The 19,867-nt window shown below is 35.9% G+C and overlaps 1 protein-coding gene across 2 annotated transcripts in view; it reads left to right on the plus strand.

The window, feature by feature from the left end:
- LONRF1 (LON peptidase N-terminal domain and ring finger 1) overlaps window positions 1–19,867 on the plus strand; it is a 38,795-nt gene that overhangs the window by 11,340 nt on the left and 7,588 nt on the right. The window contains exons 2-8 of one of the 2 annotated variants that reach the window (XM_021694193.2): window positions 1,810–1,928; window positions 2,908–3,030; window positions 12,581–12,730; window positions 13,589–13,829; window positions 13,927–14,023; window positions 15,274–15,388; window positions 18,267–18,388. In XM_021694193.2, the coding sequence (XP_021549868.1) occupies window positions 1,810–1,928; window positions 2,908–3,030; window positions 12,581–12,730; window positions 13,589–13,829; window positions 13,927–14,023; window positions 15,274–15,388; window positions 18,267–18,388 (967 nt within the window). The remainder of the gene's footprint in view (window positions 1–1,809; window positions 1,929–2,907; window positions 3,031–12,580; window positions 12,731–13,588; window positions 13,830–13,926; window positions 14,024–15,273; window positions 15,389–18,266; window positions 18,389–19,867) is intronic. The other variant, XM_044911865.1, reaches the window with a different exon arrangement.

Genomic DNA, 19,867 nt, shown 5'->3' on the forward strand with positions numbered 1-19,867 from the left:
AGTGTTTTTTCACTTTGGTCAGAGTGGAGAAGTGTGATACGTTGGCTGGGTGTTGTCAATGACATTGGTGTTCTCGTATACTGGCTTCAGTGTTAACCCAAAGAACCTCTAATGAGTAGTAAAAGCATTGATAAAAGGGTTTGATAGTCAAAAGTTTTGAATGTGCAAGGCATCAAGTGTGATGCAATGGGAACCTGCTGTAAAAGAAAAAATTTGAAATGAAAAAAAAGCCCCTAAGGGAACCAAGAATGGAAAGGGCTGCTTGCTGCAACAGTGAACTCCCTCTCTCTGAGATGCAAAGCAGGGGGGCTCAAGGATGCTGTTGGAAGCACCCCAGCTCTGGGTGAGCAGTCCTTAATTGGTCAGTGTTTTTTGATGCTTTTGCATTGACTACTCATTCTTGGCCTATTTTGGCACGCACTGCTCTCAATTTTCTGAACTCCAGTTGTTTTCGTCAAATCAAGATTACATGATCCAATTTCACAATAAAATAAAATTTTCTAATTGGATTGTAAGCTCCTCAAAGACAGGGATAAAATAAAATCTTTTGAACACCTACAGGTCAAGTTTTGTGTCAGGACTCTTCATTCTTGATTGATGAATCATATTGAACTTTCAGTTTCCATGTGTTTTTATTCAGAGATAACGGTTTCCAATTATATTACTTTAAGAAACAAAAGACAAAATATTCTAGATGTCTTTTTTATTTAGGAAGCATGAAATATTTTCTTGAAATATTTCATTCTTCTTTTGAACATTTTCATTGGTATAAGTTCGAAGGAAAAATATGGTTCCAGTTCTTAAGCATCAGCTGAAAAAGGCCAGTCTCATTGTTGAGAGTTATCTGTAGGAAAGCCATCATTTAAAAAGTAGTAAACCGGGAAGCTATTGAGGAGTTTTATTACAGTTTTTTTTTTTTAAATGAGGCATTATGGGTCTTTATACCCTTTTCACAATGAATGCTTTATTTCATAAGCATATATTTTTGAAGGCTTCAAAGATGAATAGCTTTAAAAGAAGAGTCAGATTAATTTGTCTGTAGATGTGCTGAAAATTAGTTTTTGGCTTAGGCTTCAGATTTAGAATCTACGTACCTGTAACAATTGATGGTAGTATTACAGGTGATACCAGCTAACAAATTCTGAATGCCATTGGATACTAATTTGGTTTCTCAAGTGCAGATGTAGAGGATGGTAGTCAAATTATCAACAAAGCTTTTTCTCAGAAACATTCGAAATTAAATCTGTTTGGGGATGATCCAATACCATTTGTGCTAATGGCAGGAATTAAAATTTTGATCTCTTAAATTGTCAACCCATTTCCTCCAGAATCAGGACCCTTGTATACCCTCCTAAGTTTGAGCCTTGGTCAGTCTTTGTTAGTGTGGAAATTCAGTGTGCACTAGTTGCATGTATGGTTGTTTATAAGTGAGGATTTAGAAATTAAGGTATGCAAAAAATTAAGATTTACCATAAAGAAGCAAATCTTCTAAACATCTAAGACCTGCTTTTCAAATCTGTATAGAATGCCCTCCCTATTTTAAGAAAACACTTGTTTTCTTAGAGGTGATTATTCGTATTACAAAATACGTCCAGTACTTAAAAACCATCATTTCCTGTGCTAAAATTATCCACATATAGTCTTACGATAAAACTTCTAGATAAAATTCAACATGTAAGTGGGTTGCCCCTATACTCTACTTTGGTGGTTATTAGCTGGAATCACAAAGTCAGCTCCTAATCTAGTATGTATTTTGTGGGTTGGACAATAATATTTTAAAAATAAACCTTTATAAAATATTTGTTTCAGAGCCCAGTGATGTGACTCTAAAAATTTACCGAGCGGAATCATATGCTGGTCTCCAGGAGTTTAAAGCAGCCATAGAAGATTTAAATGCGGTTCTCTTTCAACTGCCAAACTGGCCTGAGGTAAAGTTACTGTTTTACATTAACCTGCATTTAAAAATTTCACCTGTAGGGGACATGCATTTCAGTTATGGTTATAAGTTTTAACAAAATAGATTTCTTGACTCTTTAAATAAAATATATAGAGTTCTAGAAATCTAGGGTTAGTATTTTGAGTGGATGGCTATCTAACAATTTTTAAATCATAAGAAGCCTTTGTTTCCTAACTAAAGAACAATCTGAATTTAAGGCACAGAGAGAAAAAAAAAATAAGAGACTTGAGTATGCAAAATTTCCTCAAAGAGATACAACTAGTCCCACTGGATCCAAACTGAAAATTGATGGAGGAGGTATACTGATGGAAAAAGAGGAGGTCCTTCAGAAGCTGGAAAATGGGGACTAGATGAGGCAGTGATTTAATACAGTAAATGGGGACAAGGGAGGTTGCCTTGCCCATGCGCTTTTAAAAAAGACTTGAGGCAAATATATGTAATCAGTTTACTAATTTTTTATCAAATTGCCAAGGCAAATCAGTTCATGTCCCATATATGTTCTTTAAGCTTGAAGTTACTATTTTGTATGACTTTTTCCCCATTTGAAACCATGCCTTTGAGGACAATATAGTAAGGATGCTCTAAAAATTATAAATTAATATGAAAAATGATACAAAATCCCATGCTGACTTGACTGGTTAGTACAAGGCAAATGTATATTAAGAATAAGACAGAAAATGATCTGTATGGACAATTTTAAAACTGTTAAAAAAGAAAGACTCTAGATTTAATACTGAAGTGATATAATTAGAAATAAGGTTTTGAGTCATTTTTCCATAAGTGCTTCTCCAGGGAAGTGTGTAAATATACCTTTGAAATGTCTTAGGCTTCTCAGAGTCATTCAGAGTTTCAAAATGCACATTTCTAAGCAAACCATTTTTTTTCTTGATACTGATTTTTCAAAAATAATTCTATCAGTAAAAAGTTGTGTATTTGTGCTTTCATTGAAGGTCTACTTCAGGAAAGGAAAAGTACTCCAGGATGCTGGTTTTTTAGGTGATGCCTTACAGCTGTTTCTTCAGTGCTTAGCCCTTGATGAGGATTTTGCGCCTGCAAAGCTAGAAGTAGAAAAGGTAATCGGTTTACCAATTATAATAGTTGAAGGCAGGTCTAAGACACAGGTCTTTTTAAAAATGCTAATTAGAAACTTGGGGTAAGAACATAAGGAGTCCAGTGAGTCAAATTTAGTAGCAATTTGACAAGTGGGTTTTTGGGGTCATATACTTAGTGTATAGAGTTTTTACTGAAAGCAAAAGATTTCATTTGCAGATATTTAAATGTGTTATTTTTGCTTAAATTTAGGTGTTTCCTACTAGTTTGTTTGGAGCCAAACTAATCATCCTTAACTGTTACCATGATATTCCTGCTCAGAAATTTTTTTTTTAATTAAAGCAAAACTGGTATATAACATTATATAAGTTTCCACTTATAACATTATAAGAGATCACCACTAAAAGGCTATTTGCCATCCGTCACCATACAGGTGCTCTCTTCTCCCGTTTCACCCAACCCCCTTCCTCTTTGCTAACCACCAATCTGTTCTGTGAGTTTTTGTTTTGTTTGTTCATTTCTTTTTTGTTTTTGTCTTAGCTTCCACGTATGAATGAAATCATACCATGTTTATCTTTTTCCATCTGATTTATTTCACTTAGCATAATACCTTCCTGGTCCATTCATGTTGTCACAAATAGCAAGATAACTTTTTTTTTCCTGGGCTAAGTGGTAGTCCATTGTATATGTATACCATATCTTTATTCATTCAACCATAGATGGACATTTAGGTTGTTTCCATTTCTCAGCTATTGTAAATAATGCTGCACTGAACATAGAAATGCACACGTCTTTTCAAGAAATCAGTGTATTTGCATTCTGAAGATAAATACCCAGAAGTGGAAGAGCTGCACAATATAGCTCTGTTCTTAATTTGTTGAGGAATCTCCATACCATTTTCCATAGTGGCTTTACCAAGAACAGTACAGGGTCCACTTTTCTCCACATCCTCTCCAAGCCTTGTTATTTCTTGTCTTTTTGATAATAGCCGTTCTAACCATTGTGAGATGATACCTCATTGTGTTTTAGATTTGTATTTCCCTGATTAGTGATGTTGAGCGTCCTGTTATGTTACTGTTGGCCATCAGTATGTCTTCTTTGGAAAAAATGTCTATTCAGATCCTCTACCCACTTTTTAACTAGGTTTTTTTGTTGTTGAGTTGTAGGAGTTCTTTATATATCTTGGATATTAATCCCTTACCAGGTACATGATTTGCAAAAATCTCCCGTTCAATAGGTTGCCTTTTTGTTTTGGTGATGATTTCTTTTGCTGTGCAGAAGCTTTTTAGTTTGATGCAATCCCATTTGTTTATTATTGCTCTTTTCCTTGCCTTTGGAGTCAGATTCACAAAAATACTGCTAAAACCCATATTTAGGAGCTTACCACCTATGTTTTCTTCTAGGAATTTTATGGTTTCAGGTCTTATATTCAAGTCTTTAATCCATTTGAGTTCATTTCTGTGTATGGTGAAAGATACTGGTCTAGTTTCATTTTTTTGCATGTGGCTATCCAGCTTTCCCAGCACCATTTATTGAAGAGACTTATTTCTCCATTGTATGTTCTTGGCTCCTTTGTTGTAAATTCATTGTCTATGTATGTGTAGGTTTAATTCTGGGTTTACAGTTCTGGTTCATTGATGCATGTGTGCATTTTCCATTATCATACTGTTTTGATTACTATAGCTTTGTTCTGTAGTTTGAAATCAGAATTGTTCTCCTTTCTCAAGATTGCTTTGGGTATTTGGGATCTTTTGTGATTTTCTACAATTTTAGAATTATTTGGTCTAGTTCTATGGAAAAATACCATTGGGATTTTGATAGGGATTACATTGAATCTGTAGATTGCTTTGGGGAGTATGGACATTTTAACAATAGTAGTTCCTCCACTCTGTGAGCATCCCTGGAATAAATCCCATTTGATCATCATGTATGAACTTTTGCTATATTTTTAAATTTGGTTTTCTAATAATTTGTTGAGGATTTTTGCATTAATGTTAGTCACTGATAATGGCCTGTAATTTTCTTTTTCTGTGGTTTCTTGTCGGCTTGCTGGCCTCAAAATGATTTTGGGAGTATTTCTTCTTCAATTTTTTGGAAGAGTTGAGAAGGATAGGTATTAAATCTTTGAATGTTTAATAGAACTCACCAGTAAGCCATCTGGTCCTGGACTTCCGTTTGTTGGGAGGTTTTTGATTACTCATTCAGTCTTCTCACTAGTAATTGATCTATTCAGGTTTTCTGTTTCTTCATGATTCAGTTTTAGAGGACTGTATGTTTCTATGAATTTATTTCTTATAGGTTGTCCAGTTTGTTGGCATATAATTGTAGTAGTGTCTTATAATCCTTTATATTTTGGTGGTGTCATAACATTTCATTTCTGATTTTATCAGAGCTCTCTCTTTTTTTTTTATTTGACAGGGTTTTTTTTTTTTTTACCTTTTTTTTAGTATAATTGACATACAGTGTTATATTAGTTTCACATGTACACTATAGTAGTGATTCAACAGTTCTATACATTACTCAGTGCTTACCATTTTACATGTATTCTTAATCCCTTCATCTATTTCACCCATCCTCCCACCCACTTCCCCTCTGGCAGTAATCCATTCTCTATATTTAAGAGTCTGTTTTTGTTTCTTTTTTTCTTTGTTCATTTGTTTTGTTCTTTAAATTCCACATATGAGTGAAATCGTGTGGTATTTATCTTTCTGTGACTGACTTATTTCATTTAGCATTATATCCTCTAGATCCGTCCATGTTGTTGCAAATGGCAAGATTTCATTCTTTTTTATGGCTGAGTAATATTCCATTGTGTATATACGCCTCTTCTTTATCCATTCGTCTGTTGCTTCCATAGTTTGGCTATTGTGAATATTGCTGCAATAAACATAGCGTGCATATATCTTTTCGAATTAGTGTTTTTTTTGTTTTCTTTGGGTAAATACCCAGTAGTGGAATTACTGGATCATATGGTATTTCTCTTTTTAGTTTTTTGAGGGAACTCCACAAAGTTTTTCACAGTGGCTGCACCAGTTTGCATTCCTCCCATAGTGCATAAGTGTTTCTTTTTCTTCACATCCTGGTCAACACCTTTTATTTCTTATGTTTTTGATTTTAGCCATTTGACAGGTGTGAGGTGATATCTCATTGTGGTTTTGATTTGCATTTCCCTGATGATTAGTGATGTTGAGCACCTTTTCATGAATCTGTTGGCCATCTCTATGTCTTCTTTGGAGAAAGGTCTATATATGTGCTGTGCCCATTTTATTTGGATTATTTTTGGGGGGTGGTGAGTTGTATAAATTCTTTACATATTTTGGATATTAACCTCTTGTTGGTGTATTATTTGCAAATATCTTCTCCCATTCAGCAGGATGTCTTTTGTTTTGTTGGTGGTTTCTTTCACTGTGCAGAAGGTTCTTATTTTGATGTAGTCCTAATAGTTTATTTTTGCTTTTGTTTCCCTTGCCTCAGGAGACCTACCTAGAAAAATGTTGCTATGACCAGTGTCAAAGACATCATTGCCAGTGCTGTCTTTTAGGATTTTTACAGTTTTAGGTCTCACATTTAGGTTTTTAATCCATTTTGGAATTTAATTTTATGTATGGTGTAAGAAAGGGTGGGGGGGGAAGTGGTCCAGTTTCATTCTTTTGCACGTAGCTGACTAGTTTTCCCAGTACCATTTGTTGAAGAGACTTTCCTATTGGATATTCTTTCCTGCTTTGTTGAAGATTGATTGACCATATAATCATGAGTTTCTTTCTGGGTTTTCTATTATGCTCCATTAATCTATGTGTCTGTTTTTGTACCAGTACTATACTGTTTTGATTACGACAACATTGTAATATACTTGGAATTCTGGGATTGCAATGCCTCTAGCTTTGCTTTTCTTTTTCAAAATTGCTTTGGCTCTTTGGGGTCTTTTGTGGTTCCACGCAGATTTTAGGATTGTTTCCAGTTCTGTGAAAAATGGTGTTAGTATCTTGGTAGGGATTGCATTAAGTCTATAGATTGTTTTGGATAGTACAGACATCTTAACGTTTGTTCTGCCAGTCAATGAGCATGGAATGTCTTTCCATTTCTTTGTGTCATCTTTAGTTTCATAGTTTTATAGTTTTCACAATATAGGTCTTTCACCTCTTTGGTTAGGTTTATTCCTGGTACCTTATTGTTTTTGGTGCAGTTGTAAATGGGATTGTTTTCCTAATTTCCTTCTGCTGCTTCATTATTAGTGTATAGAAGTACAACAGATTGCTACACATTGGTTTTGTATCTTGCAACTTTATTGAATTCATTTATCAGTTCTAGTAGTTTTTTGGTGGAGTCTATGGTTTTCTATACAGAGTATTAAGTCCTGCAAATAATGAATTTTAATTCCTCCTTACCAATTTGGATGCTTTTGGCTAGGACTTCCAGGACTAAGTTGCATAAAAGTAGTGAGAGTAGACATTCTTGTCTTGTTCCTGATCTTAGGTGGAAAGCTCTCAGTTTTTCACGACTGAGTATGATGTTGCCTATGGGTTTTTCATATATGGCCTTTATTATGTTGAGGTATGTTCCCTCTAAACCTACTTTAAGAGGTTTTATCATGAATAGATGTTCTACCTTGTCAAATGCTTTTTCTGCCTCTATTAAAATGATATGGTTTTTATCCTTTCTCCTATTGATGTGATATATCACATTGATTGATTTGTAAGTATTGAACCACCCTTGCATCCAAGAAATCAATCCCATTTGGTCATGATGAATGATTTTTTTAACATGCTGTTGGATCCTGTTTGCTAGTATTTTGTTGAGGATTTTTGCATCTGTGTTCATCAGAGATACTGGCCTATAATTTTCTTTTTTTGTATTGTCTTCATCTGGTTTTGGTGTCAGGATAATGCTGACTTCATAGAATGAATTTGGAATCTGTCCTTCCTTTCGGTTTTTTGGAATAGTTGAGAATAGATATTAACGCTTAGTTAAATGTTTGGTTAGAATTCCTCTATGAAGCCATCTGCTCCTGGACTTTCGTTTGTTGGGAGGTTTTTAATTACTGATTCAATTCATTGCTAGGAATTGGTCTGTCCAAATTTTCTATTTCTCTCTAATGCAAGAGCCCTTGTTTTTCTTTTTAGTCTTGACATTTGTCAGTTTTATTAATGTGTTCAATGACCCAGCTCTTAGTTCTTTGATCTTCCCTCTTTTTGTCTGTATTTCATTTATTTCTGCTGTGATCTTTATTATTTCCTTTCTTCTAGGACGTTGGCTTTGTTTTTTCTTTTTTCTAGTTTCTTTAGGTATAAAGTTAGATTGTTTGAGATTTTTTTTATTTCTTGAGGTAGACCCCTTAGAACATCTTTTGCTGCATCCCAAAGATTCTAGTACATTGTACTTCTGTTTTCATTTGTCTCTAGCTATTTTTTTTTTAAATTTCTTATTTGATTTATTTGATGGCCCATTTGTTGTTCAGTAGCATGTTGTTTAATCTCTACATTTGGGGGTTTTTTTTTCTTCTCCTTGTAAGTAATCGTTAGTTTCATACCATTGTGGTTGGAGAAGATGCTTGATATGATTTCAGTATTCTTTAACGTGAGGCTTGTTTTGTGGCCTAACGTGATCTATTCTGGAAAATGTTCCATGTGCACTTGAAATGTTTAGTTGCAATTTGGATGCAGTGTTCTGTATATATCTGTTAAGTTTATCTGGTCTACTGTGTCGTTTAAGTCCAATGGTTCCTTGTTAATTTTCTGTCAGGATGATCTATCCATTGATGTAAATGGAGTGGTAAAGTCCTTCATTATTATTGTACTACTGTCAGTTTTTCCCTTTAGGTACATTTTATTTGCTTTATATATCTTGGTGCTCCTATGTTGGGTGTATATATATTTATAAATATTATGTTTTCTTGTTGGATCTTGTTTATCATTATGTAATGCCCTTCTCTATTACTGAAGTCCTCGTTTTAAAGTCTATTTTGTCTGTTATGCATATAGCAATACCAGCTTTCTTTTCATTTCCATTTGCTTGGAACATCTTTTTCCATCCATTAACTCTCAGAGTGTGTGTGTCCTTACTTGTGAAGTGAGTCTCTGGTAGGCAGCATATAGATGGATCTTATTTTCTTATCTGTTCAGCCACCCTGCGTCTTTTGATTGGAGAGTGTGGTCTATTTGCATTTAGAGTAAATCTTGATAGGTATGCGTATATTGCCATTTTGTTAATTATTTTTTGTCTGTTTTCATCATTCCTCTCTCTTCCTTTCTTCTCTTTCTCTATTAGCTTGTGGTTTTATGGCTTTCTTTAGTGTTATGCTTAGATTATTTTCTCATTTTGCATATTTACTGTCAGTTTTTGCTTTGTGGTCACCATAAGGTTCACATATAACTTCCTTTGTATGTAATGGTCTGTTTGAGTTGATAACAACTTAAATTTGAACACATTCCAAAACTTTACATTTTTTTCTACCCCCCTCACCTTTTATATTTTAAATGTCACCTTGGACATCTCTTTATTTTATGCATCTCTTAACCAATTATTGTAGTTTTAGTTAATTTTACAATTTTTGTCTTTTAACTTTCATACTTGCTTTATAAGTGATTGATCTACTTACCTTTACTGTATATTTTCCACTGAGATGTTTACTTTGATATATTTTCTTCTTATTAATTAGTTCCACTTCTCAGTTCAGAGAAGTCCCTTTAACATGTCTTGTAGGGCCAGTATAGTGCTGATGTATTCCATTAGACTTTGCTTGTCTAGAACACTCTTAATCTTTTTTTCAGTTCTGAATGACAGTCTTGCTGGGTAGAGAATTCTTGGATGGAAGTTTTTTCCTTTCAGCCCTTTGAATAGGTCATGCCACTTTCTTCTGGCCTGCAAAGTTTCTGGTGATAAATCTGATGGCCTATGGGGTTTCCATTTCATATAGTAAGTTTTTTCTTTTGCTGCTTTTAGGATTCTGTCTTGAAATTTTTCTCTTTCCATTATAATGTGTGTTGGTGTGGATCTCTTTGGATTCATCTTCTTTGGAACTCTGTGCATCTTGGACCTGGAAATTCTGTTTTCTTCCCTAGGTTAGGGAAGTTTTCTGGCCCTTTCTGTTCTCATTTTGGGACCCCAACTCAGGAATTTTTATTGGCCTGCATTTTGCTTTTAAGTTCCAGTCTAAGTTTTGCTTATTTTCATGGTTGGTCATAGTATTGCCCCAAGTTGTTCTGCCTTAATTTTCTCAGTAATCCATATATCACTTTCCAGAGTTTGTTTTGTAGTGTGTTAGTAGGTGTTAAAGAAAAAAGGGAGGAGTTCTCTGTCTAAATGACTTTGGGGAACATTGGGTTAAACCAAGTTAAACAGGTTTCTTCAGAAGTTCTCAGAGGTTTTGCTATGCTAACATGAGAGTAGCATTCAGCTTTTGTCAAACATATTCGCAGAACATCTGGAAAGACTAGAGTCTTTGAAAAAATTTTTTGGAAAATCTACCCTGATATAATTGCAATGCCGTCATGATGCTGTCCTCAATATCCAAAAAACATGACTGTTATTTATCACCTTTATAGTGTTTTTTATATTGTGGCTTTTTGTCAGAATCACCTTGGGTGCTTGGTAAGTGTAAAGATTCCTAGACTTCACCAAAGACTGTTGGAATTAGAATCTCTGGAATTTGGCCTAGTTTTATAAGCACCCAGGGAGATTCTTGTGCACTTTGAAGTATGAGAACTTTGAAAATTTTCTCAGATCCCCAGTGCCTCATCAATACAGCTAACATCAGTATATCCTCCATGAGATTTGTTTGCATATACATTCTAGCCCATTGATTTAACAAAAAATTGTTCACTATTGTGTGTATTCTGTTTTATATTTCTTAGTGGTATCTCCCTGGGGACACGGCAGACTTTTTAAGGGCTTATAATTTTGCATTTTCTGTGCTACTAAATATCCTTACATTTCTGTAAATATTTAAAAATTGACCTTTAATAAGGTTAGGTGAATGTAAAACAGCTGATGCTTTAAAGTATTTTTCTCCCAATATGCTGTTTGTAAATTGTGGTATATTTTACATATAATGCCTGGATTTTACAGTCCAGTGTTTTGGAAATTATACATCCATGTAACAGCACCCCAGTCAAGATGTAGAATATTTCCATCATGCTAGAAAGGTCAGTCATCCCCTTTTCAGCAAATCCCCTATATCCCTCCCAGAGGCAACTACTGTTTAGATTTTTATTACCATAGAGTAGTTTTGCCTATTCTAGAACTTCATGCAAGTGAAATCCCACAACATGTACTCTTATGTCTGGCTTTTTTTTTGCAGAACATAATAGTTTTGAGATACATCCAGAAAGTCTTTATTTTATTGTTCACTGAGCATTCCATTGTAGAAACATACCACAATTTATGGTATTAGTAGTGATTTTCATTTGGGTCATTACCAGTTGCTGCTGTGAACTAACATTCTTGTACAAGTCATTTTGTGGACATGTTTTCCTATCTCTTTGGTAAATACCTACTGGATCTGCTGGGTTCTAGAGTACTTGAGTGTTCAATACTTTTTTTTAAACCAGGAGAAATGTAAAAACACACAAATTTTAAAATGTTCATTACAGGGGGTGTTGCTTGAGCTCCTACCAGATACGCACTTTTATTTACATTGAATGTATCTCCTTTTTATTTACATTGTAATGATTCACGAGTAATCTCGTTTTTGTGAGTTTGAGAGATAGTACAACTGAAAAACCAAACTTCTGAATTTAGACTTTAAGAAATGCTCTGCTGTTCATTTAATACAGCTTATTTGATAATCAAAACCATTTGAGTCTGTCTCATTTCCTTCTAGCCAGGTTCTTCCCCTAACTTAACCTACTGTTTTTTTTTGTTGTTGTTATTGGTTTTTTGTGGGTTTTTTTTTTTTTTTTTGAGAGTTTAGATGTGTAGGTGTATTCCTGATAGAAGCACCCAGAAATTGTAATACAGTAGCTGCCTTCCAAGTTAATCCCCGCTATATGGGACAGCTGCCATACGGTGCTCCCATCCCAGAGCTGGGCAGTGGTACCTGCCCATGCAGGTTCCTTGTTCAGTGAGAAGCTAAATTCAGTATAAACAGGTGGAATTCTAAGAGTTTTGTAGTTAGACAAGTTCTTTAGTTCACTTAAACACTCTAAGTCCAGCCTTAGAGTATACTTTGTGGCGAGGGGGGAACTGTGAACCATTTTGACAGGATAGGACTCACTAAAGGTCAGAGGTAAATATTTTCTACTTTTCTTAAGAGCTCTTCTTTTTACAATCCTTCATTAAAAAGTCAGTTTTTATCTTGGGTACCTTCTTGGGCTAGTGATCTAGCTGCTCCGATGCCTGCCTTTTGAATTAGTTCTTTGAGGTGATCTGACCCCCATTTAAGGCACACCTTGGTATTACAAGACTTTTGGGATGATTTGGCAGTTCTGCTTATTACTTAATGTCTTCTTCCTCTGCTCATTAAAAACAATGCTATGAATTTTCTAAAATTTCGTAAATATTAGATAACTTTATATTAAATTATCAATAACCAAATATTTTATATTTTCCATTACTTTTATAATATTTCTCTTACAGATTTTATGTGATTTATTATCACCTGAGAACTTAAAAGAAGGCCTGAAGGACTCTTCCTGGAGCTCTTTGCCATGTAGTAAAAACAAACATTTTGGTTTTCCTTCAGTAACGGAAGAGTCTCACTCTGCCAGTGAGCTTAGTCCAGAGCAGGTAAGGGGTGAGAAAAGATTTTCATGGGTTTAGTGCATCTGTTTCTTTACACATTAAGATTTTCACTTTCTTCGTTTGGAGTACTAGAATCTATTTAGGCACTTTTTTTTTTTTTTTTTTGCTAGTGATTTTTTTTTTATTATGTTAATCACCATACATTACATCATTAGTTTTTGATGTAGGGTTCCATGATTCATTGTTTGCGTATAACACCCAGTGCTCCATGCAGAACGTGCCCTCTTTAATACCCATCACCAGGCTAACCCATCCCCCCACCCCCCTCCCCTCTAGAACCCTCGGTTTGTTTTTCAGAGTCCATAGTCTCTCATGGTTCGTCTCCCCCTCTGATTTCCCCCCCTTCATTCTTCCCCTCCTGCTATCTTCTTCTTTTTTTTTTTTTTTAACATATAATGTATTATTTGTTTCAGAGGTACAGGTCTGTGATTCAACAGTCTTATACCTATTAAGCATTGTCTTAATTAGATTTTGTCTGTAGCCTTTTATTTTGCACTAAACTTTTATGTAAAATATTTGTTCATTAATCACAATTTTAGTTCACCCTGCATATCAGAAAACTTTGTCTTGTGGAAAATGTAGAACACGGTATTTATTTTAGTTGCCTCAAGTATATTAGCATAACTGCATAAACCTCATTGTAACATATCAGGTTGACCTCTAGGGCTACATAATTACTGGCAAAAGTCATTTATTTATCAGGGTTTTAGAATTAAAAGTTGGTGTTCTCAATTGAACAGTAAAATGAACCTTATGAGACATTGGAATTTCAGTTGATTCTTGGTGAGAGCAATAAAGAATTGTGAAGAAATACAGTTACCCTTGTTTATTATATTTTTGTAGAACGAAGAAGTACCAGAGGTCACGTCGGAGCTTATCAGAGGAAGCCTAAACCGTGCTTGGTCAGCACAGGCTATACATTCAACAGAAATGCCTGCCAGAGAGGACTGTTTAAAAAGAGTGTCCTCAGAACCTTTACTCTCTGTTCAAGAAAAAGGTGCTCTGCTGAAAAGAAAGTTGTCTCTTTTAGACCAGGATGTGATTGTAGATGAAGATGGAAGAAATAAGCTTAAAAAACAAGGAGGTAAAAATGTCACTAAAGTCATAGAGAACACATTTACTTATTTAGAATGGTCTTTAAACTTTTTCCTAAAGATAGTCCTGTCTTTTTGTTTTAATAGAAACTCACAATGAAGTCTGTACATTTTCATTAACTTCTGGTCACATCCCAGAAGAATTAATTGATGTCTCAGATTTTGAGTGTTCTCTCTGCATGAGGTAAGTACATAAAGTTTTATAAATGATGAATATTTTATATTAATTAAAATACAGAGTAGATAAAGGTAATCTACTCTAATAGGTGTTGTACAGTGACAGAATACTGGACTAAATCAAAAGATAGAAATACCTTGCACACCTTGGACAAATAACTTAATCTCTGAACACTATTTGGATTTTTCCTACTTAGAAAGTGGGGTCAGTATTTGCATAGCCTACGTTGCAGGTGGTGTAAGAATCACGTGACTTAAATATAAAAAAGTGTCTAGGAAATTGGGAAGTACTATAGAAGTTACACATATTATTGAAATATAGATATATCCATGGTTTCAGATTTGGGTCAAAATTCTAACAACATGTTGTGTGTATATGATTCTGTCTTGTTTTTGTATCTTAACTATAAAATCCTTTTTAAGTAGAATTGGATAAAGATTTCCATTATGCAGAATGCTTGTAATTCTAGAAGACTAATAGCTTTGAAAGAACATTTTCCACTTAAGTTGTTGTGGAGTCAAGGGAACAGTGCATGGAGAGTCAGGAGACCTGGTGCAGGCCACATCAGGCTGGTGGGAATTAGCCGAGTTCCAAGCAGGTCCCCTACCTCTGAGCCTTGGCTTCTTCATCCGTGAGGTGAGGGCAGGAGGCCAGATGACTTCTCAAGTACCTATATATCTAACAATACTTCTAGGAAATTCAGAAGTATCATGTTTCAGGAAAGAATTAGAATATAAGTAAAATCAGTTTTTTCTATATTGTTTATTACATATGGTGTTAAGCCTAATATTTAAGATTCAACTGTAAGGTTTATTGGGTTATTCTTTTTAATGAATTTTCCATAATAAGGCTTTTATAAGCATATTAAGAAGCCAGTTTAAAGTGATGATAAAATAAGAATCTATACAACTAATAATTGTGAATATTTTACGTTATTTCTTTTGCACATAGTCTCTGAAATCTGGTATTTTACATTTATTGTACTTCTTAGCTTGGACCAGCCACATTTCCAGTGCTCAGTAGCCCCATGTGGTGAGTGGCTGTTCCATTAGTCAGTATAGCTTTAGGCCCTTGGCAGGGCACCCCTGTTGATGAAAACTTTTAAAAGGTTCAGGAGGGTATAATTATATTTATCACTGCCCCTTCTTCCTCTCCTGCCCACTAGACCCTCCTTCCAAATAATGGTTCCATTATTGTTCACTTTTTCCAATGGATAGTTTAACGTGAAAACTAATAGGTATTTTGGTTGATTTCAGGTTGTTTTTTGAGCCAGTAACAACCCCTTGTGGACACTCATTCTGTAAGAATTGCCTTGAGCGTTGTTTAGATCATACACCATATTGTCCTCTTTGCAAAGAAAGCTTAAAAGAGGTAAACATTTGTATATTTATCTGTTTATTGTTCTTAAGCTTGGCAACATTGATTTCTATTTGGCCACAGAAACAGTGATTATCATGTTCAGAATAAGTTAAATTATGTATGCTACGTGACCAAGAAGGATAACATTTCATTACCCAAATGCTAGTGCTGGAGAAATGTGAATTTAGAGAGCATAGGGGAAAGTAGGGCGGTCCTGGAGGCCAAGGCCCATGTACTTATTTTTTTTTATTTATTTTTTAACAAGGTGGGGGATGGCCAAGTACCTGGTCTAGAATTGGTTCCATTTTAATGATGACAGTATTGGGGAAACCCAACTGCCCTGTCTCCCACCCTTAATAATAGGCTAGATTTCAGCCTTAGGCCTACCCCCTTAAGGTATGGACCAACTCTGTCCAGTAGAATTTTTTGCATTGATGGAAATGCTCTATATCTGTGCTGTCCAACATGGTAGCCATGAGCCACATGTGGTAATGAAGTACTTGAAATGTGGCTAGTGTGACTGAGGAACTGTATTTTAATTAATTCTCATGTAAGTGGTCACATGTGACTGGTGGCTACTCTTTGGGCAGCCCAGCTCTAGAAAGTGGTATACTGGACAGAAGAGAGGGAGGCACAGCTTCCCACACCCCTTGTATAGTCAATGGTCAATGCTAGTCACCTGTGTTAGGGAAATAGCTAGATGTCAGGTGCATATCTTCTGTAACCAGTGGGAAGACAGCATTCTCCCAGTCCTGCTTGGGTGACTGGAGCCCCCATAAGGTGAGGTAAGCTCCAACTGCAAGGATAGCATTGATCGGGGAGAGTGATCCGGTCTCTGTGGGTGACAGGATTGCTTAAAGAAAAAAGTGCCTTCCAAATATGAATGAAAAATTGATAAGACATTTTGCAATTGAATGTACATAGTTATTTCCTATGTAGAAAATGCAGCTCTGTACAGATACCATAATAGCATATGTGTATTATTACATTTGATATGGGTCTTACATAACGAGCCGGTATGTAAGACATAAAACCATATACAGAATTTTCACAAAGAGTTTGTTAGTTACATTTCAGCTGATATACTTTCAGGTGAAGTACTCTAATTATGCTGTTTTTCCTCTGTTTTCAGGTTTTTAGATACTCTGTAGTGTATTTATTACGTTTTTTCTCAAGTTAATTAGATACGTGGCTTTAAATGTAGAGATAGCTCGCCTTAAAAAAATGTCTGGAGTTTGAAGGAAAACAAAAATAAGCATATTACTTAAAAATACAATTAACATCCTGTTTGAAAATAACTTTATCCTGTGTCCTAAAGATACTCTGTATAATAGGTAAAATCTTATATTTTAAAGAACAAATCGATATGCTATATAGTTTTACACTTTTCCCACTTGTCATTTTCTTTTGCTCATTTTTTTCATTTGAATGTATTTTAAAGATAGGATTTTTATAGCAGAATAGTTCATTGGTTTAGCATTTCCCTAATGTTGAGTATGTTAAGTGGTGTTTTTTTTTTTTTTTTTTTTAATACTATGCTTTGCATCTTTTTTTCCTTAAGATAAAACTTCTGGAAGGTTGAATTACTGATCAAAAGTCATATATTCATAAGACTCAAAACCAATTGCTGTGTTGCCTAGGTCCCCCAGAAATGTTGTACAAATTTAGATTCCTCTCGGTAATGTAAGAGAGGTGGTATTTCCCCAAATTTAGTACATGAGTATTATACTATATATTGTTATATAGAATATGTAGCCCCATGGTTTTCAAAATGTGTTGCCCTTCACCTGGGAACTTGTTAGAAATACAAATTCTCAGACCCTACTCCAGAGCCACTAAATCAGAAGCTCTGGGCTAGGGCTCAGCAATCTGCATTTTAACAAGCCCTGATAGATGCTAAAGTTTGACAACCACTCCTGTTTCCCGTTTCCCAACCCCTCACATTCCCTCCTCCTCCTCCTCTGTTCTTCATCGGATAATGACAAACCCTTATTTTTGCTGCATCTGCAGATTAAAAGTATGACTTCTCTTTATCTTGTGATTGTCTCCCAAGAGTTGTTCCTCGCTAGTTTTATGAAATTTATATTGGTCATTTTATTGTTCCAAAATTCTGTACACACACTTTGACCTGGTCCCCAGCCGTAGGCAGTTTTTAACTTATCTGCAGAAATAGAACGTCTCCTTGTCCATGTAATATAACACAGTGCAGGGTGTGATAACTGCCTTTTATGTGGTAAAGGCGGTAAAAGTGGGCTTTGTGGGAGACAGAAAAATAGTTAAGGCAGACTTTGTGGAAAAGGTAAAGTTGCAGGATAGGCAGGCTTCTCGGAGGGAGAGGGATGGCTGTTAGCAGTTTTTCCGAGTGTTGAGTAGTACAAATGTACCATTTTATATAGAGTGGGGGGCTGAGTGATAGCAGGTGACAGTGGAAGGAAAATCTGAAAGAAAAATGATCTGGAAATTCTGCCACTGAAATCGGGAACCAAAGAGGGAATAGTTTTGCTTTTCTTAAGGCAAGGGCCTTATTTTCTCTATTCCTTAGCTGATTTTTGTTTCTCAGGTAAAAATGCCAGTTTGAAGTAGCCAGGAGCTGTGTGAGGAGCGGGTAGGGCAGGCCTGACTGCTAAGAAAGGATCTGTGGCCACAGCCAGACCAGGGTCTTGTGCACAGGGCGCAGTTTCTGCTGCAGCCGTGTAGCCTGAATGGTCTTGGACACAGCCTGGGCAGGTGGACCTGTTTAGCGCCATCCATTGTCCTCTTCCTTCCCCCTCACCCGTTCATTCAGAATCGACTGTGTAAATATGTAATTAAGGCTTTATTCAGTTCAACTGTATTGCCTGTTTTATACTGTAGGAAAAGCACTGGAATGTAAAATAATATTGTCTTTTAGTATCTAGCAGATAGGAGGTACTGTGTCACACAGCTGTTGGAAGAATTGATAGTGAAGTATCTGCCTGATGAGCTGTCTGAGAGAAAAAAAATATATGATGAAGAAACTGCTGAGCTCTCACAGTAAGTTTCTTCTCATAAAGTTAATGTAATCCCCGCCCTTTGACCCAGTAAGGAGAGACTTCCTCCCGGCAAGCTGGATCCTGTCTGGAGTTCAACCCAGTCTAGCCAAAGGTGTCTTTTTTAAACAAATCCTGGTCAGCTAACCCCCTCTCCTCCACAGACAGAAGTCTTTAAAAGTTTCTTTGGTAACTTCCAGATCTTCCACTGGAGGTTGTCGACTCAACTCTTTGCCCCAAGCAGGTTTTTAGGCAGAGGGGGGATTTCCTACCGTGACTTCAGGCATTGGAACTGGGAATGGAGCCCTCAGGTACCTTTGTTCCCCCGAAGGCAGGGCAAGAAGAGGGTTGAGGAGAAATGGCTTGATTCTTAGAGGCCGGGAAGGGGGTGGGACCTTGAGGCCTGAGACTGAAATTGGAGAGAGTGATTTAGGGGCCAACTTCTCAGTTAGTGAAGATTACTGACGGGTAGCAGATTAAGTTAGTGTCAGGAGGGAACTTGGGGATAGAGTAGTACAGCTGGTACCCCTATGAAGAGGGAGCGCACAAAGCCTAGTCGGGGCTGGGTAGATTGGACCTGCTTGTGTTCTGTATTCTTTCTTCCTTGTCCTCTTCTGTTCTTTTCCCTTCGTGTCTTTCCCTCTTGCTCCAGTCACATGAGTCTCTTTAAATTTCTCTCCTAGGTATTTAACTCTTTCTTTCACTCTGAAGAACAGAATTGCAATTTTCACATGCTGTTTTTCCTTCATACCCTTTTGTTTCCATTATGTCTCAAAATACATTTTTTCTTACTTTCTAAGAAAAAATTGTGCTTGCAAACTTAGTATGTGTCCGCCGACTGTCTTCACTGGGCCAGTGGCCTTCCATAGACGAACGATTTCCAATCTTCTCTTTACCGAAATGGATACTGATTTGTCTTCCATGGGTTTTATTGTATGATTTTAGGATAGAAAATATTCTGATATGAGGATTATGAACCTTTTTGATCAACAGTGCAAAAAGCTGGATGTAAGAAAGCCTCAGATAGACTTTTGAAATCTTAAATATAGTGACAAAACCAGACTCTGCAGAAGAGTGGAATCTTCCAATGAGAGATGAAGTAGTCACAGGAGGGGGTGCTGAGTGTGATGCAGGGAAGTTGGAGGGAGTCTTGCTGCTTACTAACAGGCTTTTTTTTTTTAAGAGGTAGCTCATCCTCTGGTACTTAAAAGTTTTCCTAATTAATAGGTATACTGTTTGTCAACATAAGAGCTGAAAGAAAACCAAATAGAGTGCTCAGTGATGGTAGAATACACATTTTTAAAAGAGGAACTAGCACTTGTATTACGGAATATTACTTATACATCATTATGTCTTTTTGAAAAAAACCTAGAAAATACTGTAAATGAGCCTGTAGGGGGAGGGGAGGAGGGAGGTCACAATCTGTAATTACATTTTAAACAAAAATGGGATCATTTTATTCATATTAGTCTATAATCTCCTT

Source organism: Neomonachus schauinslandi, chromosome 2 (genome assembly GCF_002201575.2).
Source record: "Neomonachus schauinslandi chromosome 2, ASM220157v2, whole genome shotgun sequence".
Taxonomy (NCBI): Eukaryota; Metazoa; Chordata; class Mammalia; order Carnivora; family Phocidae; genus Neomonachus; species Neomonachus schauinslandi.